General features: G+C 40.0%; 3 protein-coding genes across 10 annotated transcripts in view; 1 reads left to right on the top strand and 2 right to left on the bottom strand.

Annotated features, from left to right (window-relative positions):
• The window catches only part of ical1 (islet cell autoantigen 1-like), a 43,523-nt gene extending 41,307 nt beyond the window's left edge, over positions 1–2,216 (bottom strand). For 2 of the 5 annotated variants that reach the window (XM_088606708.1, XM_088606711.1), the window contains exons 1-2: positions 1,281–1,374; positions 109–139 (exon numbers count right to left, since the gene is read on the bottom strand). The gene's annotated coding sequence lies outside the window, so the exon portion shown is untranslated. Of the gene's footprint in view, positions 1–108; positions 140–1,280; positions 1,375–2,013 lie in introns of those variants that run through there. The other 3 variants (XM_088606710.1, XM_088606712.1, XM_088606709.1) reach the window with 2 other exon arrangements.
• A 280-nt stretch (positions 2,217–2,496) lies between these two features.
• On the bottom strand, positions 2,497–14,711 carry wdr12 (WD repeat domain 12). 2 transcript variants are annotated; one of them, XM_088606715.1, is made up of 13 exons: positions 14,569–14,711; positions 12,525–12,619; positions 11,464–11,558; positions 11,247–11,353; positions 10,206–10,321; positions 9,330–9,484; positions 8,797–8,842; positions 8,193–8,278; positions 7,786–7,926; positions 6,693–6,798; positions 5,411–5,543; positions 4,682–4,754; positions 2,497–3,461 (listed from the first exon to the last, which is right to left on the bottom strand). In XM_088606715.1, exons 3-13 carry the CDS (start codon positions 11,503–11,505, stop codon positions 3,384–3,386), a joined length of 1,083 nt encoding a protein of 360 aa, XP_088462841.1. In that variant the 5' UTR covers positions 11,506–11,558; positions 12,525–12,619; positions 14,569–14,711; the 3' UTR covers positions 2,497–3,383. The 2 variants fall into 2 exon arrangements, with proteins under 2 accessions (XP_088462841.1, XP_088462840.1); XM_088606714.1 differs by lacking the exon at positions 14,569–14,711 and adding an exon at positions 13,142–13,733.
• Positions 13,818–22,444, top strand: part of carf (calcium responsive transcription factor) — a 21,371-nt gene continuing 12,744 nt past the window's right edge. For 2 of the 3 annotated variants that reach the window (XM_088606702.1, XM_088606704.1), the window contains exons 1-6: positions 13,818–13,902; positions 16,755–16,864; positions 17,539–17,715; positions 18,473–18,590; positions 19,662–19,791; positions 21,512–21,593. In XM_088606702.1, coding sequence (XP_088462828.1) covers positions 16,766–16,864; positions 17,539–17,715; positions 18,473–18,590; positions 19,662–19,791; positions 21,512–21,593 — 606 coding nt within the window. In that variant the 5' untranslated portion in view covers positions 13,818–13,902; positions 16,755–16,765. Of the gene's footprint in view, positions 13,903–14,852; positions 16,670–16,754; positions 16,865–17,538; positions 17,716–18,472; positions 18,591–19,661; positions 19,792–21,511; positions 21,594–22,444 lie in introns of those variants that run through there. The other variant, XM_088606703.1, reaches the window with a different exon arrangement.

Below are 22,444 nucleotides of genomic sequence, written 5' to 3'. Positions count from 1 at the left end.
AACAAATATTAATGAAAACACAGGAATTCTAGATGTGATGCAAAAAAAAAAGCATAAGGATTTTTAGATTTTAATCAGATGTGGGCATTTTTAAATTTCTATCCTTACCTATAATAGCAGTCGTTCATGCATCACTCTCCTGGAGTAATAAAAATAAAAAAGGGTAAACAATACGACTCTCACAAACACAGTTAATAACACGTTCTTTTAAATGAATCGGCTGGGTAGCTGCTAAGGACCAATAGGTTTATTCCAGGCTGAAAAGAGAAGAAAGAAAACACAACGTTTCGGCCGTGGAGATTTCTCACACCTGAAGAAACGTTGTGTTTTCTTCCTTCTCTTTTCAGCATGGAATAAACCCATTACTTGTTCCTTTTTAAACAAATGACACCCAATGAGTATTTTAAAACCACACGTTTAAATTTGATTCTAAAGAGATAAAAAATGCTCAGAGCATTGTACGATGTGTAGCTGGGAAGAAAACGTTAGGTGCACTGGAAACAGCATCATCTCTCTTGCTAAACTATCGTTACGATGGGAGAGGGCTGGACACGTAACGCTACATTTCTAACACTACAATGGGAATAGTATGCAGACGCTTCATGAAAATGTGATTTAACACATGAGTTTAGCTGATATAAATGAATATATCAGCGATCGCATCGTGAAACAGTGATCAGGCACGGAAAAAATAAACGAACCTGCTCCCGGGACAATGATGTAACCTGCCATCCGTGAATTAGCCTAGCAACCCTGACACCACCAAAGCAGGAAAGAGCGGCGATACCAGGCCTTTTGTCCACAAATCCCATTTTTTCCCACTTTCCTCGTTTAAAAATAATGTGCAGTCGGTTTCGGCGTTGGCTACTAGACGGTTTGCTTCACTCAAAACGGTTTTAAAACCTAAAACGTTTACCTTTCATGACAAAAGCTTACAGCAACTATCAAATTACCGGACATATGGGAACGAACTGTCAAGAAATTACTGCCTCTATATTTCTCCATCCAACATCGGGTAAAGACATGCCACGCCGCTAAATAAACGAAAATGCACATTTCACTTGTTCCGTTTTCGATCGGTAATAACTGCATTAACTGGGAAACACGACACCCTAAATTAGGACAGAGAGTAGTATTTTTATGATGATGATACAGTAAAACGAATCGGACAGTACAAAGCTATTGTCCAACCCAAGTCATCTACTAAAAAAAAACGGGATACCGATTTTTTAATTCGAAATAGAAATACGAATCCCTTTTTTTTGCATGCGACACGTTACCTGATAATTATTAGCTGTGTATCTCTTCTCAGTCAGCCCCAGGATGTGCTGAACACCGATCATCCACTACGCTAGGGGGCACTATAGCACAGTCGCTCACCCAAGGACAGGTGATCCGTCCGGTGAGAGGATTTGACCAACGAGTAATTCGACTTGTTTGTACATAACGAGTTAAAATTCAGAGAGAAGTGGAAGTTTTGCTTCAGAAAATGAACGTCAGCTACATTTGTAAATGGATAAAAATAAAAAAAGCCACCTTAGTGTCTAGGTGGGTAGGAAAGCCTTAGGGTGTTAAGACTTCAGAAAGTAGAATAACAGGCTGGTGATCAGGCAAATTTCGGTTAGATCTTTATCATATGGAATTAGATGGTATCCCTGTGCTTATATTGGTCAATGTTTGTGTGGACTGGTTAAGTTGGAGGTTCCTTGATCTGGTGAAGTGTTATAAAGACGGGTCTCATCGCAGTACGAGTAGTAACGCTAACACAATTTATAATACGCACGAACGTCTCACACCATTTTCAATTTGACAAGTGGGAACTGCAGGACTTCGGCAGTATTAAATGATGTCCCTCTACATTCATTTCATTAGGAAATATACCACGACCCACTCCCCAGCAACCTACATGTACTGCAACTATGAAGACTGTTCCAGTATGAACTTCCTACATATATATATAAACCGTCTTGCAGTTTTTATTTTCAAACCAACTCTTTTTCATTTATATTCTACCTGCTTACTCCTGGCGAGAGTAGCGGTGGTGATGGGCTCAGCAGGATAAAGCACATTTCAGTTTTACCAGCACCAGTCTCCAGCTCCTTCCGATTCAAAGTTATTATCCCCCTTCCAGTGTGCGGTACACCTCGTCCAGAACCTCCAACAGGATGCGCCTGTTATCCGTAATTTTGAGAAATGAATGACAATGTTTGACTGTTTGGAATAAAACCCGGCAGCTGGCGCCAGCTGACGAAGATATGGAAAATTTCGGATCGACAAGAGCCAATCAGAACAAAGGTGGTGCTCATTTTTAAAAGCTTTATATGGTCTTCGTAGCGCAGAGATAAGGTTCACGACTTCTGCATCACGTACTTGGAAAAATAAAGTTCACAGCAGAAAACAAAGGCGTCCTTTCTAACTTTACTTTTTTCAGTCCATAAGAAATATTGTTTTAAAAAGTATTGGATTACGAAGACCACAAAATGAAACCAGAGCAAATCAGAGAATTGTTAAATGTTTAAAACAATCCTGTCTAGTCACAAGTTCTTTGTAAATGCTAAATACATGTCCCAAAATACAACATGCAGTTTCCTCTCAAGTGTTAAAATCCATCTCTATGCAGTCCCATATTTCACATAAAATTTAACACTTCAAACTATTATAGAAATGTTGCAGTCAAGAGTACTATTTATCCTTTAACTAGCAAGTATACCAATAAACATTTATTTCCCAGCAAACAAAGGCTAAATCCAATCCAGTTCATTGATAGTCATATTTATATTTCAATGGCACTTTTAAGGACAAATACATCATGAGAAGTTTCAGAATTAAGATGTCACAACAAAGGAAAAGAAATGTTTGTAGTTTTAAGATCAATACGAATCCCACTAATCACTGTATGTTTGGCTATTCTCTTGAATGTAACAAACTCGTTGTAAAAATAGTATTGTCTACTCTGCCTAGTTTGTTTTAAATTCTCACATTTGCACAACAGCACAAGTTACATTTTTTTCTTAAAAGTATTATTTTACCTTTTACAATGAACAGAAAATACTGAATGTCGGCCCAATTTAATATAAAAATGTAGCATTTGCATTGCGACTGGATTGTATATATTCATTTTGAAACATTCCAACACATTTGAAAATGGCAAAATGAAAGGGAAGTGAAACAGCCAATAAACAGTACAAGCTTCGAACGAAATCAAGGATACCGAGAGTAAAACAGCACAAGAATTTGATCAAGAACATCTCCCACGTGGTCCATTCAGTCGCTCAGTTAAAATGTTCTTGGGTTTTCTGGTCCTCCTGGGTTGGCAGCAGGTTTGATTTTGAAAACCAAAGCAGTCCAAGTCCAAAAGGTGGTATCAAAAGGAAACGGCTGTGTTAAGCTCCATCGTCTGAGGTGCTTGCCTGATACTTGTAGGTGTAGAGTTTGTTGTCCGCCCCTCCACTTAGAAGCAACTTAGGAGACAAGAACAATAAGAAGAAACTAATAACGAGGCAATTCTCCCCCTCCTGGAAGTATTTTGATGCTACTTAATTCCCTTATTCTCGCCAAGCTCATTTTGAGCACTTGTGCATAAATACCCTTTGAAAGAGGTTAATGCAGCTATTGTCCGTAGTATCTAAATTGAATTTATGGATTTTTGGAGAACTTATATTGCGCTTTTCTGGACACTCCACTCAAAGCACTTTACAGGTAATGGGGACTCCCCTCCACCACCACCAAGTATGATACCTTAAAGAAGACCATGCTTGGATATGGCGTTGCTTAAAAGGCTTACATATTGCCCTGCTGCAGTTGAAAACAATCTTCATACTGCTTTCCAGTGGGCTGTGCTTTTTTTCTGAAATAATGCACAAAATGGAATGTGTGTGTTTGTGCTTGGGTTGAACATTACATGGTAGGGTAAAAGCTGCAAACATGGTTTTGGCTTTTAAATATAGTGAATTTCTTCATTAATGGCAAAAAAAAAAGAACCTTTAACATGCAAAGGTCATTTACAACTCATTACTGGTATGGATGTGTTCAAGTCCTTCCTGGCCACAAACAGGGTTATCCATTGGTGTGACTTTAAGGGCAAGTGATCATAACAATATGAATGAGCACTCCCTATGCTCTCTTGTTCCATACCCCGTGATAATAAAGTAAAATGTATTTAAGCACCTGTAAAGTATGACTGATCATCAGTCTAGATCAGTGATACATTGCTGGCTTTGCAAAGATCCTAGATCGTCTAATTTCATTCTATTCAAATTGGTTTTAATGATCTCAGTATCCAATTGCCACTGCAGCCAGGATTTTGTCTATAAAACTGAGTGGATCTTTGTTACCAGAAGCAAAAAGTTCTCTAAATTAGGGGTACCTAAGCCCCATCGTTTTTTATTGGGAACTATGAAATCACCACTTTCTAAACAAATGTGGTCCATTAAGCAGGTGATTTATTAAAGTGAATAATTTGGGGACCAAAATCTTCTTTTGTTTTCATGCTTCAGGGATAAGGAGTACAGGTTACAGAGGAAAACACTAGAGTAACAACTTACAAGTGTTTCTAAACTTCAGAAACTGGTGACCTACAAGACACCAGGACCAGGGTGGAGACCCCTGCTTTAAGCAATAAACATAGGGTCAAGGAAAGAAAAAAAAAAGACAATGATGAGAAGCCTGTTTAGGTTCTTACCCCACTTTCTGTCCAGTCCACACAGAGAACCTTGTCTTCATGAGCCGCCAAGTCATACAGGGGAGCTTTACAGCTGGGTAGAGAGGGGAAATATTCAACAGCAGTACATGGAGCTCTTCATATCTAATCTGTTCAGCCCAAAGATAATGCATATACTGCACGTGAATTTATTTAGTCACTAAAGATGAACAGGTTGTTTCTAAATACGATGCAGACTGATGTCCGGGTGTTAAGCCCTATGGCCACCTGAGTGGTGGTGGTGGGCTCGCTTTCAGTTCAATTTCACGCAGAATGTCTCGGTAAAATGGCCACTCACTGTCACAAATACCCAACTGAAATTAAAACTGTTCCTTTTGGTATAAATGATTATAAAAAAACTTGCAAACAACATGCGACTTCACCCATGCTCCATCTGACCTACGCTAAGAAACCTGAATACAACTCATATCTTAACTGTCATATATATACAGTCAACGCTAATGAGCAGATAAATAAAGTGCTCTCTGTAGTACGATTCTGCAATGTGGGTGGCTGGAAATGTGGTAGTCACTGTCTTTACAGATGCCTACACCAATGAAATAATGATACTATAGGAACAGTCAACTGGTTTGATCATTAAATGTCCCAAAAAAGGTGTCTGAAGAACCATTCTACTATGTCTGATGGGTCATAGTAGAAAAATGCTGCCAAGACAGGGCCCTGATGAAGCTATGTTAGTAAAGTATATACCTCCTTGTGTCCCACAGCTTCACAACATTGTCCAAGGACCCTGAAACAAGCTGATGTTCATGTGTTGGAGACCATTTCACTGCAGTAACCCAGCCATGGTGAGAGGTGAGAGAGAGCTGCACCAGGGAGCCATCTGACAAAACACAGCACTGAGGGTTAGCTCAGGGTACATCAGCTCCATTATCCTACATGTATAACGGTTCTGCTTCCACTCGCATCCAGGGGGTAGATGCCAAATGAGAAGCATCATCAAGGACAGATAAACTGAAATGGGAATTGCTTTAGTTCCTGTAATAATCCAGTGTTTGTGAATTTCAATTTCACAATAAAAAAAAATTAGCAGTCCTGTCTTCAAGCTCCCAGGCTTTCTTCAGTGAAATTGACATATGTTCATTTCAAGTCCTAGAGACAAACAGCATTTAAAGTACCAATGTTTGATTCCACAGGAGCTCTTAATTGCTTAATTAGTAAATCCTCAGAATTACCCATTTCAACGTTCAAATGCATGTGTGTAAAAGCAACTCATTTTCCCTTTGTAAGTATTTTTGCAAAGCATTCTCAAAGCTGCCTGGGGAAAAGCATGGTGAGGGACATTAACTGCACACGGCGAAGTGCTCTGGAGCCCATGAGTGGATCACCACAGACTGAAGGCTGTGCATCACTGACTTATTCTCAAACAGATTTCATTGCACTCAAATCCTTTCTGAGATATTTAAAAAAAAAAAGATACATAGTGCACAACAAACAAAGCACAGAGAAAGAAAAAAAAAGAATTCCTGTTTGCCCAAACACAGATAAAGCTCTATGGTGACAGACTCATGAGCTGACTGTGACTGACTGGCATGAGTGCTGCTGTGGTTAAGGTGTGACTTAGCGTCTGTGAGAGACACACCCTCTTCCAGTCTGTCCTGAACCTCCAGTACAGGGCTAAGGTGTGTTCAAAGGCTAAAAGGTGGGCAGTTCATAAGGGACTACCTACGTCCACACCTGTGTGCAGTTACGGGGCTGGTAGCCAGGTCAAGACGAGGGGAAACATGCAAAAATTGGGTGGGTGTAACAAAACGAAACGAAAAATTACAATAAAAAGATAAGATGTATAGGAATGTCCCATTGGTGAGTGAAGACTAGAAAACTTGAATCCTGACAGGCTTTAGGAAAGCAGGACAAAAGAGCCACATATCAGATGCCTCTGTGGAAATCCCTTCAGTTGAGCCTTTTCTCAGGTGAGGATCATTCGACCAGCCAAACAAACAGGTTTCCCCCAGTTTCCCTAGATAGTCACCTTTGGAACGGGGATCCCACAGCCGGATGTGTCTGTCTGCGCTGCCAGACGCCAGTCTCTTGCATAGTGGGGTGTACGATATAGAGTTGAATACCTTGCTGCCTGTCTGGAATCAGAAAAAAAAAAGAAAATAATTTCCAGCAATTTCATGATGAACATTCTTCCAGCCACAGTCTTTTTTAAAGTCTTCAAAGGAGCTGGGGGAAAAATGCCCAAAACATCAATGCTTTAAATATAACTAAGATAAAATTCTAGTTTGCTAGTTAACAATAACCAGTTCTTGGAGGCCATTCTGTAGAGCAACACAGTGTCCCAGAAAAGGTTTAAAAAAAAAAGATGTAATATGCAAAGAACCATCTTGCTTAGGAATTAATGGGCTGGACGCATCACTATACAAATATATCAAATTTGTCGACAAGTTTTAGTTGAACCACCCTTGTTATATGGAAGGTAAAGGAACAAATTATGTGATCTGCTTTTGTCTTGCTTAAAATGATATGAGACAACTGGTAGTATCCAAGCTAATAAACAGAAAAGTGCAAGCTGAATAAAACAATTCTCTTATTCTGGACTCTAAAGAACAAAATCTTTTGTCTCATATCCTCACCTTTGATTCATGAGCTTTTTCTGTATTACATAAGGCTTAAAGTGGTGGAAAGGCCAAAACAAACTTTCCCCTGGGACAAAGAGTCCTTGGTGGAGATTTGATATAGATATACAGAATGACATTACAGGTGCTAAAAGGATCAACTGATCCACAACTTGCAAGCTTCACAGAGGACAATAGTGAAAGAGCTGTGGGTGTTTCGACCCTTCTTGTAGAAGTCCATGTTAAGTGATCAAGAAAAAAAAACGATGAGCTTCTAAGAAAACTAAGTCAATGGCAACCAACTGAATATGTTGGGCTGAAAGTTACTCTGTTGTCTGTAATTATTTCATGCCTTGACTTTCATTTCATGACCTGAATTAAAAAAAAAACATGCAAATTTAAATAATACACCTTTAAACCCTTAAACTATGTTATTTTATCATAGTATTCATAGTACTATCATAGTATCATAGTATTCATAGTACACTATCACAAAGAACATACCAATGTAGATTTTAGTCCTCCAGTTTCTGCATCCCAGACTTTAATGGTGTGATCCCATGATGCACTACAGATCTCCTCGGTGTCAGACCAGAGGACAGACGAGATGGCCTCATTGTGACCTGACAGGGTCATCGATGGTGTCTGGAGAAAAGATGGAAACACAAGGCTTTTTAACAACCCGACTCCCGATCTGAGGTGCGTCAGTTACAAATTTCAGCACGTTAATTTTTAAGAACAGAAAGATTATTTACAAAACAGAGAAATACAAATACACCTTCTACAGCTTACACAACAGAACAGGCACCATCAAGGAAAAGGACACATTTGCACATTAGCTAAGGAATCGCTAAGGACACTTTCTAGACTAGATCTGATAAGCAGATTTCTTAAAAATCATTAAACCTCACCCTAGTTAAGCCCGTCTGTTCAGTCTTCTGCTTTTTTCGTGGTCGGTCTGGTGGCTCAGGAATTTCATCCTCCTCTTCAGTAGGAACTGTGTCAAAAATAAAGATAAAATAATTACAAACGAGTTTACACCTTTTACTCTCAAGCTACCCAGCTCAGAGTTGAGAAGATCTGCTAACAATTGTGAAGTTAGGTGACAGATAACACAGCCTAGTACATTCAGAGTACTGTCTAATCTGGAGAAAAAGTTACTCACAATATATATCTGAAAAGCCTTGTTAGTATTGAATAAATCATAAGTTCACTATACCTATATATAAGGTTTGTGTTTACGTCTCAAATCAAATTTAAGTGGCAAATGTTTGACAAGTCCTAATTCGTTATACTGACCACATTGTGTATTGGGAAAAATTGCACAAGTTAAATCATGTATGTATCGTAACTGCCATTTACTCAACGAGACATTGAAGTTTTACACTGCCCTTTGCCTTTGAGTCATACAACTCTTCTTAAGACATGTTGTATGCAATACCTGGCACACAAATTGCCAGATTCCCTAATTTAAAATAAAAAAAACATCAAACTTGATTAAAATGAGGTAACTACCTGCAGACCAGATCTTCAGCATTTTATCCCAGGAGCCACTGCAAAACTAGACGTTTTAAAATATCAATAAGAACAGAATTTTAACAGCAGATTCATGTCAATACACCCCCCCACCCAAATAGTTCTTAATTCTTAAAATTAAAAATATCTAGTGCAATAATGTATTCCATCATTAGAGTATAGCGTGTACTACAATGTACACTGAGAAAAATGTAAGGATAAGTGCATTTAGAATTAATTCATGGTTCCTAAAAAAATACTGTTCTTTCTTTACACATATATTACAGTGGAATACTTCATCATCCGAAGCACAACAGCTTAAATGCAGTACCTAAGAAGGAAAAGAAGTTTCATTTTTGTGAGCTTGGCAGATCTTTACAATTTAACAATCGCCGAGGTTCGCAAGCTACTCGAGAACAAACCCCCCAGCAGGGTTACCCAGAGGGATTTGTTCTCGTAAGATGTGGTGCGGTGCAGACCACGACTGAACGTCAGCTGGAAGAGAAGATGTCCTCTGTGGAGAGGAGCTTTACTTTAGTCTTGGTGGCGTCCACTGCGATGCTCTCCACACTGCCCGCGTGGCCCCTGCAGCAGTGCCTGGCCTTCACCTTGTTCCTCTCCGAATGCCACTCCCACAGGATCACGGTCTGGTCCATGGAGGCCGTGAGGAGAAGGGAGGACAGGCCATCTGCTCCACCGCCCGCAAAGACAACAGAATGCACAGAGCTTGTCAGGGAGGGACACACCTTCAGGGCTTAGTGTCAGCTGCATACAACTCTTTAAGTGTCCTCCTAGTTTCCCCTCTTGAGCTCAACAATGGTGTTGAAGAAAAACAGGTCTTCCCTTCAATGTACGGATTTAAATGCACTTCGGTAACTCAAGTGTTGAAAACATATTAGTATATTTCAGCTCTATTGCCAGATGTTAAAAATCAATCCCTAGCACGAGCTCAGCAGTTTGCTTATCAGTACTTAACAGCACTTCTTTATTGGTTAGTTATAAACAGGCTTTTCTAAGAGCTAGTTTACTTTTATACTTTAACTAGTCTTCATTTATGAATTTCATCCTACTACTGCACACTGCGATGTCTGTGTACTCGAGATGTGTGTAATTCACAACAGCTGGCTGTGGTTCTCACGGAGATCTCAACGGCTTACTTAACATCTAAACTAGAACCCACAGACCTTCTTGGAAGTCGTTTTCAGGTCTTAAGCAGTTAACTGCACAAAGACTTTGCAGTTAAAATTAAACCTCTCTTCTGTTTAAGAATACAATGAAATACACCCCATAAAAGATATGCGTTTGTCAAATTACTGTTTTACTTTAAGGAAGAGCTCAGAATTGATCAGAGCGCATGGTGCAATAAAGGACCATGTCTCCAGGGAATTTGGGAAAACCGAAGATGTTACCTCTTTTAATCCAGGCCACATCTTTCACCACCTCTGTGTGTCCTGCCACTGTCATCACTGCCTTCCCCTCCAAAGACCAGATCCGCGCAGTTTTATCATAGGAGCCGGTTAAAATCCTGAGGCAGAATTGTACAGACATAAAGCATTCAAATTGCATCACTGAAGACATTAAAGAAATACAGGGTCAATAAAGACAGCTGCATTTGTCAAAAACAATTCAGAGAATGTTTATCTATTTTAACAGTTGTACTTTCAAAACAAAAATGTCTCACATTAAGGGTGGACATACTGAAACATGAATGGTGTGTCAGCTTCATACCTTTCTTTATATAAACCTGGCCACTGTCATTAAACATTTACCACAAGTACTCCTTTTTTAACACCAAGGAGTTAATTACTGTGACTTATTTCAAGATTCTACTTCAACAGTTCGCTTCAAACAATTATTTTAGATTTTGCAACATTTTGGTGTTTTTGGTGTCTCTTTTTGCAAAGGGATGTGGTAAACCTATTTTCCATTAAGTTAAACTCATAAAAAAACAGATGATATGAGAACACTGTCAGGATCTAAGTGACTTGTATTATAAACCACATGGCATTTTCTTGTAAGTCAAACATTTCCAAAACATTTGCTTTGGATGTTATCCTTATTTTGATTTAGTATAGCTTAAATCAAAACAGATCAAAAATAAAAATCATCAGGACATCACCACAAATACAGGAACACAGGTGTGCCCATATGTTTACATGTAAGTCAGCTTTGGAACACAAATTTAGGAGATAATATCTCCACAATACAGACAATGCGGAGATATCCTCAGAATACAAATTATTTGTTTTATCAAAAATAACAGTTTCTTCGTTAAAATATACAAATGCCGTTTTTATTCTCAGGTCTACTTTCATCTTTGTGATTCTTTTTAGTGAAGTACGGAACACTTAGAAGGTGAGGTACTGAAGGAGCAAATAAAAATAGAATAAAAGTAAAGAGGGCATTCCCTCAGACCCAGCAGAGTGTGAGTGTGTGTATGCTGCCCTTACCATTCCCCATCAGCCTCCACAGCGCTGATCCAGTCATCATGCATCATACACTCCTCTGGCTGGGGCGCAGTGAACTTTTCCACATATTCAATCTCAACCACATCTTCCTGAAACACACACACACAGTCCATAATCCAGCCGCCTTTCCACATTTTAAGAATAAACCACATTATAAAACCCAATTTCTTTAATTCCCGCTTAAAGTGTCGCTACATACCGTTGAAATGTTCTCCGCCTCCATATGGTTGATAAGGGGCATCCGTAGGAACTGGCCCTTGATGAGGAAGTCAAACTCCACATGCTTGTGTTCCTCTGTAAAGGCAAAGAAAGTGTTTAAAAGTGCCCTTTGCCAAGGAGTTGTACTCAAAACAAGAGGAATTATTGCGCAGTCGCTGGGTTTAAGCGTTTTGTGGGGCTGTGTTGTTTTTTTTTCACACACTGCTGCTGTAATTTGTACAATTCATTGATAACTTCAGCTATGCATAAGATTTCAGACAAAAGTCCAAAAGAAGATAAGAAACATGCTGTAAGCAAATCCTTAAAAGAGTTTCATAACCTATGTGTTGTTTCTTACCCATTGGGAAGACTCGTGTGCGCATTATTCAATATATTAGTTCTAACTTGACTGTCTCAATTGCTTCTTCAATTTAAGACAGTAGTGATTAAGGTATGGATTTTAAAGAGGTTGCTCTCAACCCCATTTCTCAACAGGGTTATGCAGTGGAGAATGAGTTTTCCCATGTTCTCTACCAAATTCCAGCTCATTAGTTTCATACCCATTGCAATACAGCACTGCATCGATGATGTCACGATGTTTAAATTTAATTCACCTAACAGTTCAAATACAGCAGTACATAATGTCGACCTTCAAGAAAGACAGAAATCAAAGACAACTACAGAAGAACATCTGGTTTTAATGTTTAAAAAGATTACTTGAATTCCTCTTAAAGCTAGAAACAACATTAAGAAAAAGTTTAAAAAATGAACATGTGGATTCATTTGATATCTGAATTGAAAAGGCAAGGTCTGCATACACACAGCCAACATACTGAACATGATGAACACTACGCATTGCTTATGTCCTGAACTAAGAACTAACATGCTTACTGCAGAAAAAGCAAAGCACTCTCAAAACCCTGCACTTATTTCCAGTATCACTGATGTTTTGCTTACATACTATATTATTTATATAATATAAGTATTATAGTACTTCAAAAGAATGATTCACTTAAAAAAGCGAGTTTTAAGGTGCCGATGGCATAAAGCCTGCTTTCTTACCATGTTTAGCTTCCAAAAGTTTGTTGATGACATTGCTCAGATCCAAAATTTCTGAAGGGGCAGGAATTGAAAAGGGAACTTCGTCTACTGCATACCTTCATGAAAATAACAGTGGTTAAAAAATGTAATTAAACAATGTTGCAGTGTGCTTTCGTAAAGAATTTTCTGCAATTTTCTTTACGAAATTTACGAAACGTTACGATCTTAATCGTTGACAGAGATACAGTTAAACCCGAACGTGGATCTTCGTGGAAAAGATTTCTTATCCTGTTGAAATGTCACATTCACTAAAGGCTTCTCATGTCACAAAAAAAAAACCTGATTGCTATAACAGTGCAAGAAAACTAAAACGTATATGAAAACATCCCGTTCGGATAACTACAGAACTCAGAGAGCAGGGAGCCTCATTTTAACTGGTTATAACAGAATAATTTAAACTCAATAGTTAACGAGTTTCTCAAAACATATTAAATTGGCGCCAAATGTATTAATCTTTTATATAACGGCGTATACGTGTTAAAACTGACGTTTAATATTATTTACATCACGGTATACATCTGAAGCCTTGCATTCAAGTAGTGTGACACGCACATCCGTAACTTAGAAGGCACACTTACTTCTTATTTTCTGTGAAGAACCTCGCTTGTAGCTGTGACATTTTGCAGTCTTAATGAAGTTACCGTCTTTTTACAAAGTATGTCTTAGTTGTTGTTGTTTTATTTTTACATTCATGAAATCCCAAACGGCTCTGAACACAACGCAGTGACTGCCGTAATGAAACGCGCACCATGTGGTTCCCTATGCAGCGTGCGCTGTGATCTTAGTACTTCAAATCAATCGCAGAAAAATCGCTTTCAGACCACTGTTGATTAGCACTGCCTAGCGATATGTAAGATGTCTATCGTGAATTAGTTGTTTTGGACTAAGTGTCACGAACCTCCACTGACAGGCAAAGAAGGGAAAAGAAAATCCGTTTCCACTCTCAGTTTTGTTAACATAAAGGACAAGTTAAAACGAATTATATTTCTACCTTTAAATTTGAAACTAAGGTCAATGCGGAGATCTACCATTCAAATCTTGCAATGCGGCTAGTTTGTACAAATTAAACTCTGTGATTGCAATTCTTTAAGAACTTTACAAGTGAAATGTTTTTTTTGTTTTGTTTTCCGTATGAAACAACATATACAGAGCTCAAAACACACAAAAAAAACCCCAACATAAAGCTCATGGACAAAATATTCCCACTACTGCTATAATAGGAGGAACAAGGCGTACGGTGGCCCGCCTGTACCATAAAGTCTCTTTTCTCTCAAGCCGTTTTCAAGTTCGCGTTTTGGCTCCGCGGTGGAGCAGCGAGCGAAGCCCGGGTGAAGACGAGGTTGAGTAGACTCGTTTTGAAATTTCTGTCCTTCCTCTGTTTATTTCCATTCCTGAATGCCACATAGGAAGCGGTTTAAAGAGACAGGGGCAGGCGGTACTCGGGTGTAGAAAATCTGTGTTCTTTTTTTGGTGGTATTTTCCCCCTGTTGGCCTCTTAACTCTTGCGATTTTATTACTGCATCATCCAACATGGCGTTCTTACCAATCTGTTTTGCTATGTTTAACAACAAAGGTTTAGCGTTTTCGTTGTGCATTTTAGATTTGTGTTTGCCGAAGGCTTTGGCAACAGATGATTAACTTTTTATGCCTTTTCAATGTGCTGTTGTTTTATCGTTTGTAGCAAACTAGCCCTTGTAGGAAATACACGTGTGCCTAACGTAAATATTGAAACAAACCGCGATTGAAAAAGCTATTGCACGAACCGATTTGTGTGTAGAAGAAAGAATTGTGTTTGGATTATTTCGTTTATCGTACTGATTCTCTATCCTTAAATTAGTATTTTGTGAATGTGTTGATAGTATTAATACTCCACATTCGATCCCGATCAACAAAACAACTACACATCAAAGATGTTGTGGGCGCTGCAGAACGGTGACCCAAAGAAAAGTTGACGCTTTTTATTTTAAAACCCGTTTTGTTTTTAAAATAAAATCCGACTACATACCGTGATTTTTGTCGCAGAGCGCACGTTACACCCTTCAAACGATAAAAAAAGAAATACCATCATAATTTAGAACATTACGTCTTGTTTGACAGACTGTAATTTAATTTTCTTGATATTACATGTTGATGCTGGGTCTTTGTTCCGTTTTTTTTACATTGCACAAGAGGGGGGTTCCTACTAATTTTTTAATGTACTCGATTGATCAAATAAAAGTTGTTTTTCATATTACGTGTAGATGTAAAGTTGCCTGTTAAGGCGGGACCCTTTGAATATGTAAAGTAAGGACAAAATGAGGGAGCATGGCTTCAAGAAATTGTGGTTTTAATCACAAATAACTATAATCGTACAGTAGCGTGTAAGGGTGTGGCTTAGTGTGTTTTACTGTAAGTGAAGTATTTAAACCTTGTAGTAAAAGTGATACTTTTTATTACATAACTTGGCGTCCATTGCCGCACGCCAAAGAAATATATTTTTCTCATTTCCGAGGTTTCTGGCTAGACTGATAAAAACGTAGTTCTTGCAAAAGGTTTGTTGTTAGATGTTTGGCTTTAGAGGGAACTGACTGGGTCTAACATTAAGAAGCAAATTTAAATGGCTTGTATACTTCTAGCAGAAAGCTGCTTTCTTTGAAAACCATGCTCAGTTTATGTTACTTTAATGCTTTAAAATCAAATTAGACATATCAGCAGCCATGTATTATTATGCCCACAGTCCCATTGTGATTTTTGTGCTGGGAGTTAAGTCACATTAGAAGTTAGTATCTTCTGGCCCTTCAGTGTTTTCTGAAAGCATGGATCTGTCTTTTTACATTTTGCTTTAATCGAAACCAAATTGTACATAAACCTTGCTGCAAGTATGTACTATTGATGTTAATATCCTTCCCTGTCACGCATTGTATTAGTGTGGAATTTAATAAATATTTAATGGTCATCAGAGATTCTCAGACTGATCAATGTGAAATTCGCATAGTTTTTCTAAATATAAAAAAGCCTGTTGTTTCAAGAAATGGCTGGATGAGATACCTGAATCAATTAACTACTAACTACCAAATGGACTAAATGAGCCACATGTTTGTAACAGGTCTAGTGATTCTGTGAAGCTTCCAATTTGATATCAAACTGCTCCAAAAAGTCTTTTATCTGATGGATCACTGAATTAGAATGGCCCAAATGGTCATTTTTACACTCCTCAACCCAGATAAGTCTCTGACCTTTTAGTTTAAATACTCGAAATGAAGATCCGCCAGTCTTTTTAAGTTGCAAATTCGAAAGAGAATCCCAAACCTAAAATGGATGCAGAGAAAACGAAACATCACTCACGCACGTCTGAGATAAGTCTTAGCTGACAAAGAATCTCACTTTTCCAGAGGGCTTATTCACAGTCTCGGCTTCTAGCGCAAAATCTGCTTTAGCAAGTCTACACAGAATTCACAAGCTCAGATTCCTTTACTTTCCTCCTGTTAAAGGATTCTCAAGTAAATCCCACATTCTTTCATCAGGGAAGCTAAGCATGTTTTTAAACCCTGTACAGGATTTCTGCTGTATAAACCAGTGCAGGGCAACCTTAACTAAGGTCCTGTTCGCGTTATTGGACAGTCTCAATTTCTTTTTTTTCCAGACCACTTGGGGTAGTGCAGCGGAAAGCATCCACAGCGCTTAACACTGTTCGCCTCAGGGTTTGTTTAGTTTGGCAACACATGCTAACTGCAGCAGTGTCCAGTAGCAAGTACTGTACTTTGCTGCTGTCCAGTCATGACCTGTCCTTGCGTTGTTCAAGACCAGCACTCAGAAGAATGCCCATCTCTGCTGTGCATGCATAAGACATTCAATCACCACCCCCCCCGCTCCCACCCCAAAAAAAGCAACTACTATCTCAAATGTCTGTAAAAGTCTCTTATAGATTTAGGAAACTCAGTCTTTCACAGTGGTAAAATGGCCCTTTTATTTTTTACCCCCCTTAATGGCGGAAGCAGTTTGCCAGTTGTCTTCCAACTGGCAGCACAAATAGAAGGAGAATATTCGTCCGTGCGTGCTCTCTTCTTCCTGAGCTTTTCTCCGGGACATGCTCAACCCCTCCAGCATGACCTCGAGTTTTGTGAAGTGTGAGTAGGAGCAGGGTGTGTGTGTGTGTGTGTGAGGGGGGGGGGTGTGGGGACAGGGTGTGAAAGAGTGTTCGTCTCTAAACAGGCTGATGGGACATGGAAGAGAATGAGCTCTGTGCGGAGACCGGAAGTGAGCTCCTGCGAGGTGAAGACGGTGTTGCAGACGAATCGGAGTGTGAGCATCACCCCTGCCAGGTAACGGGATATCGCACCGCTGGGACAGGACCTACTGGGTTGTAATCGCCTACCTGTCTACAAATGTCTCTTAGTCATAATCACCTAAAACATAATTATAGGATTGGATCAGAATGTCTAGCTCTATGCGAATTGATGCTTTTGATTCGGTCGTTAAAATATTAACTGGAGAGCGTGACATCAGACACCAGCCAATCCGGCTAGAATAGATTTAACAGGTAGGATGAAGTCAAGAGAACCCAGCAAAAACGTTTATGAATTTGAAGAGACCATGCAGACTCCACACAGAAGGCACCCGAGACTGGAATTGAACCACAGGAGCTGTGAGGCAACAGCGCTAAGTCCCACTCTTGAGTATTCTAGATATTTCATGCAGTGCCATGTAGTGAAACAGGGTGTCTTGTTGTCTCTGTACCTGCAGGTCTGAGCCTTTTTTAAGCCTCTATGGCCACCATCGGAGAAAACAAAATAGTGGTTGTTTTTCTACAAAACCAAGAGCTCTGAAAATCTTACCAGCGGTGCATCATTTTTCACTACACGCACTTATACACAAATGTATGGAAATGATCACTGCTTTAGAGAAAGTGGTCATGGAAGCCATTTAAATGCAAGGTGTATCATTCCATCTATTACCCAGGATCCGAAAATCATTATTAATGTGTTTTGTCTCGCAGATGCCATGCATAAGTCCCAGCAAGCCAAGCCTGGGTCATCAGCACTTCCCGATTACTGTGCACATTTCTGAAGATTCCCAGGCATCCCAGCATCCCCCGGAACCAGCACCCCCGAATCAGGCTGACGAACTCATCATTTTTGATCAGAATGGGCGCCCAGTGCAGTACGAGCGAATGGTCAGCAGCACCCCACTCTCTCTGTCTGAATCAGTGCCAGTCAGTTTGGCTGACTAAAGCCATTCGGTTAAGACTATGAGCTAGTGACAGAAACACGTGGACATGCATTTAAAAGGCGAGAACAGCTTCCTTACCCAAAGAAAATGGGTTTTCTTTACCCCAAAAAAATTCCCAAAGGCTTGTGGGAGTCTGGAACAAGGTGTCCAGCCATGTTGTTGAAGCTGATACCCTGTTTTTTTTTTTCAAGAAATGACAGGATGAGATCTTGTAGACCACCAGACCAATTAGATGGGCCTCTCATTTGAAACCTTTTGTATCTTCTTGTGCTTCTTGTGTGTGTTTGGCTAGCAAATAATCGCATGTGGCCCCATGTCCACATGATCCCTTTTTTGCAAATAATTTGTTTCCAGTTCATTTCTGTTTAAATTACAGTACCAAAAGCTGCTTCCTAAAGCAAAGTATTTTTTTTTCCTTGAAAAGCTTAAGGAATACTCCCTTGTTGTTTGTTCTGTTCCTGAAACCTCCTGGCAATACTGTGCTCCCAGCACAGTTGCGCATTTCTGTTCTCTGGCCTTACTGGTGGAAATCCTGACTGTAGCATTCAGAGTAGGCTCATGTCACTGAAAGTTTCCATTCAGGCTAGGACTCAGTAAGTGCACCTATTACCTGGTTTTCTAAGCAAACAAAACGTCTGAAAATAACAAATATAACTCCTGTGGCTTTATGGTAATTCCTGTTTCTTTTTTTTTCCCCACAGATGATTTTCGCTGGCCAGTCGGAGAATGGACAGGTCTATGTGATTCCATCCAGCCAGCTGGGAGCGGCACAAGTCTTACTACCTCAGGGACAACTCTTAGACATAACACATACGCCAAGTACGATCCATTTCCCCCATTCCCTTTGTGCTTATGACATCAAAACCCCCAAAGAGACACTACATCTGTGTTCATAGTAAGGCATGTAACAGGAAACTGCGCACACCATGCAGCTGAATAGCTGTGCTTTGACAATTCTGCAACTGCAATCGGTCTCAATCAGTTTGCATTTGTCGCCATTTATCGGCAAAGGAGAAATAACAGCTTGTTGTTGCTGACTTCCAGATGGTGATGACATATCGGGAATATGGTTCTGATTCCTGAGTCATAAACAGGGAAAGGAAGACAGCAAATGTTCAAAGCATAGGGGGATAAGTTATGAGGACTGAACTTTTGCCTCTCGTTCATTTCACTGAGATGGAAAGGGAACCCTGTCTTTTCAGTCTCGCTGAAAGACATAAGAGACCAAATTTGCTTTGAGATTTGCAGAACCGTAAAGGCAATAAGACTGACCTCAGTCATCATTTCAAATTAAGTTCAGGAAGTTGGACGTGTGTTCTGAGTTGAAAGTGTGTTAAAAGGAAATTGGTTGCTCATAATAGGAATAGCCCTACTACACCCAGGCTATGGGAATTCTCAAGACCAAGTTTTATACTGTGATAAAATTATTTTTAAGACGGTAATGCTTAACTTGGGGGGTGTATGGACCTGTTCTTGTTATATGATTTTCTTCTTAAGATCTTTCGCTTGTTTCTGTGTTTTTCCCATTTTGTAAGAAGTGGGCATTAAAGTTTTTTTTCTTTTAAGTGTGTCTTTTTGCAACCGCTGGCTGTAGCAAAAAGACTGCTACAGTTTTGGGGTTCTTTGCGATTTCTAGGAGCATCATACGGTCTGATCTAGCGGTGAATTTGCTGAGACACACGCTCGGGCATAGATTGGCGACCGACTTGAACTTTCTCTATGGATGGAATGATGGACTTCATATTGTGTAGAGGAACTTACAGTTTCTCATTCTTTCATATCCCTTTCTCATCCCTTTTCTCCTTTCTTATCCCTTCGTATTGTGAAGGAGAAATTGACCGTGCCTCCTTCTACCTAATCTTTCTCGTGTCCTTTTTAATTGTGTTTCAGATTCCTGCGAAGATAAAGTCAGCAGGGATGAATTACAGACTGTTGCACTGACGGCAATAGCAGATAGCACTAGTAACTATGTGGTACCGATGCAGCCAGTCAGCACTGTGGCCAAAAACCCAGCGCTAAGGTGGGTTTCCCCTTGTTTGAGACAGTTTTTTTTAAGTTTCCTGTTGTTTAGTAGTGCATCCATTGAGTCTGTGCTTGGTGAAGTCTCATGAGTACTTCATGAGTGATTCACGTAGTGCTAATGTGTATACATTTTGTTGTTTTCTCTTTACTTTCTATATTATATTTTGAAAAATGTCCTCGATAAGGGTATCTTCTACGCAAATAAATGATCAGAAGCGTATTTACCATATTGGCACCAGACTCTTGTATTTCAGTATTTCTTCCATTGCTGTGAATTGTAATGAGTTTTGCTCAGCTGGGTAAAGGTTTTTCCCGTAAGTGCAGTTTGAGTTCTGCAGTCCAGGCATCATATGTTTGAGCCTGCTTGACATCACTAGGCTGCTGGGATACTGTGATTCTCCAAGTGGCACCAAGCATTGGAATCAATTGCCTAAGGCCTTCTTGGCTCTTAGCAAAAAACAAAACCAGCAGCTCCAGTGATGTCCCAGGCATCTGCAGGTTTGCATTGACATTAATGATTGAAGCGCTACTCCTCCAGTCAGCACTAACTTTTGATGTAAGCCAGGGAGTTTGTTGGCTTGTCAAAAGATTAAGCTTGCTCTTCTCACCAGTAGCTCTTGGGAGCCAAATAGTAACGAAACAATTGGTGATTCCCAAAAACGGTGCATATGTTATAGAAAATAACGGGCAATTCAAATTTTTTAACCAAAACTCTTTCGTTGTAATCCTATCCACTACTCCCATGTTGTTACTACAGGCCAAATTGCCTAACTACCCATGCAAAGATACTAATTCATTATGTGCTCATTGAGAATAAAACAAGGTTTGATGGTGTTACACTATAGTTCATATAGACGTATACTTATGAAGCTGTTTTCTCAAACGTTTGAGAAACATTAGAATTTGCCGTGCATGGTTTCTCTGAAGCAAACAGCAGGGAGTTTTCTTTCTCTTGGCAGTAGTTCTTTCGCCATTTATGCACTGACAGTTTAATAATAGTAATTATAATTATAATAATTGTTTACACTTATATAGCGCTTTTCTGGACACTCCATTCAAAGCGCTTTACAGGTAATGGGGACTCCCCTCCACCACCACCAATGTGCAGCATCCACCTGGATGATGCAACGGCAGCCATAGTGCGCCAAAACGCTCACCACACATCAGCTGTCAGTGAAGAGGAGAGCAGGGTAATGAAGCCAATTCATAGATGGGGATTATTATTATTAGGAGGCCATGATTGGTAAGGGCCAATGGGAAATTTGGCCAGGACGCCGGGGTTACACCCCTACTCTTTTTGAGATACGCCCTGGGATTTTTAATGACCACAGAGAGTCAGGACCTCGGTTTTACGTCTCATCCGAAGGACGGCGCCTGTTTACAGTATAGCGTCCCCATCACTATACTGGGGCATTAGGACCCACATGGACCACAGGATGAGCGCCCCCTGCTGGCCCCACTAACACCTCTTCTAGCAGCAACCTTAGTTTTTCCCAGTAGGTCTCCTCTCCAGGTACTGACCAGGCCTGCTTAGCTTCAGTGGGCTGCCAGTTGTGAGTTGCAGGGTGATATGGCACCTGGACTTAAGTGCTTTAAGCGGTGATTTAGTTAAAACACCCTTTAAAGAAGTGTTAACATCCCCTGTCAAAAGGCAGCAAGTTGCAGTTGTTTCCAGCCTTCATGCAGCTTTCCCCGTGGTCTTTTTATATCCTCCACAGTTCGACTGAGTGCTTCACAGTGCCTCTACAGCTGCTACCGCCCAGCACTCCTGCTTGGGCCCAGAGACTGCGGAATTGTGAGGTCAGTGTAGTGCAGGAGCTACAGACACTCTCTGAACTACTGTTCTCGCTGAGGCTGCCTTCAGGTCATACAGACCTGGGAGACTTTAGCCATCAATCAGTGGGTTTCTGACTAGCGTTCTGCTACACATCTGTTTGATTTGCAAGAACAGTGTAAGCAGCATTCACATCCTAACAAGTTCTCAGTGAAATTAATATTTAAAAATCTGTCAGCGCATGGCTGCCTTCTATCAGACATTACTTGCAGCTGTGAAGTGAATTTTTTTCTCTTCCAGCCATCATGCAACAGAAGTGCCTTTAGTGAAAGTTTCTCATTAAGCTGCAGAATGATTGAAGTTAGGGCTGTGCCACATTTGAATTGTTCAGAACTCGACCGTTGCCACCAGAGAGCGGCGATGAGACACTCCACATGCTACATTCTCATGAGGAAATCAAGAAATTAGCTAGACTTGTGATTAGCCACCCTATGAAAGGCATTTATACTTATAAAAGATCTATAAAAGAGGGTTGTCTAATCCTAACAGTGAGACACCAAGATCTCAGGGCGACATCGCATTCTGAAGACAGATTTAACACTTAGGACGCCTTAGAGACTGAAATATAGATTTCCGAAATGCTTCCTGTTTCCTGCCATACCCTGACGATGTTCACGTTTTGTTCATTGTTGGATGTGGTGCCATGTAATATTCTTTTGTTTTCCCCATGAAAATCCAATCAGCAACTTGAGCGTACTTATGACACTTCCAGAGAACGGCGCGAAAAAGAAACCCGACGTACATGAACAGAAACTCCTCTCTTTCTCAGTTTAGGCTAAAATTACAATCTCGTTGCGATCTTAGTAACGGCTGGAGT

Source organism: Lepisosteus platostomus, chromosome 14 (genome assembly GCF_059453375.1).
Source record: "Lepisosteus platostomus isolate fLepPlt1 chromosome 14, fLepPlt1.hap1, whole genome shotgun sequence".
In the NCBI taxonomy this organism is placed as follows: Eukaryota; Metazoa; Chordata; class Actinopteri; order Semionotiformes; family Lepisosteidae; genus Lepisosteus; species Lepisosteus platostomus.
Note: the sequence above shows the minus strand (reverse complement) of the source record. Positions and strands in the feature narration are given on the sequence as shown.

What these genes read in the sequence shown, in the direction of transcription:
- wdr12 (XM_088606714.1), bottom strand. Translation starts at nt 13,182, where the DNA reads ATGTCACAGCTACAAGCGAGGTTCTTCACAGAAAATAAGAA. An exon ending in GTGGAGGCTGATGGGGAATG is followed by an intron (nt 10,322 to 11,246) that starts GTAAGGGCAGCA and finishes ATTCTGCCTCAG; the next exon opens with GATTTTAACCGGCTCCTATG. An exon ending in GTGGGATCCCCGTTCCAAAG is followed by an intron (nt 5,544 to 6,692) that starts GTGACTATCTAG and finishes GTGTTTTGTCAG; the next exon opens with ATGGCTCCCTGGTGCAGCTC.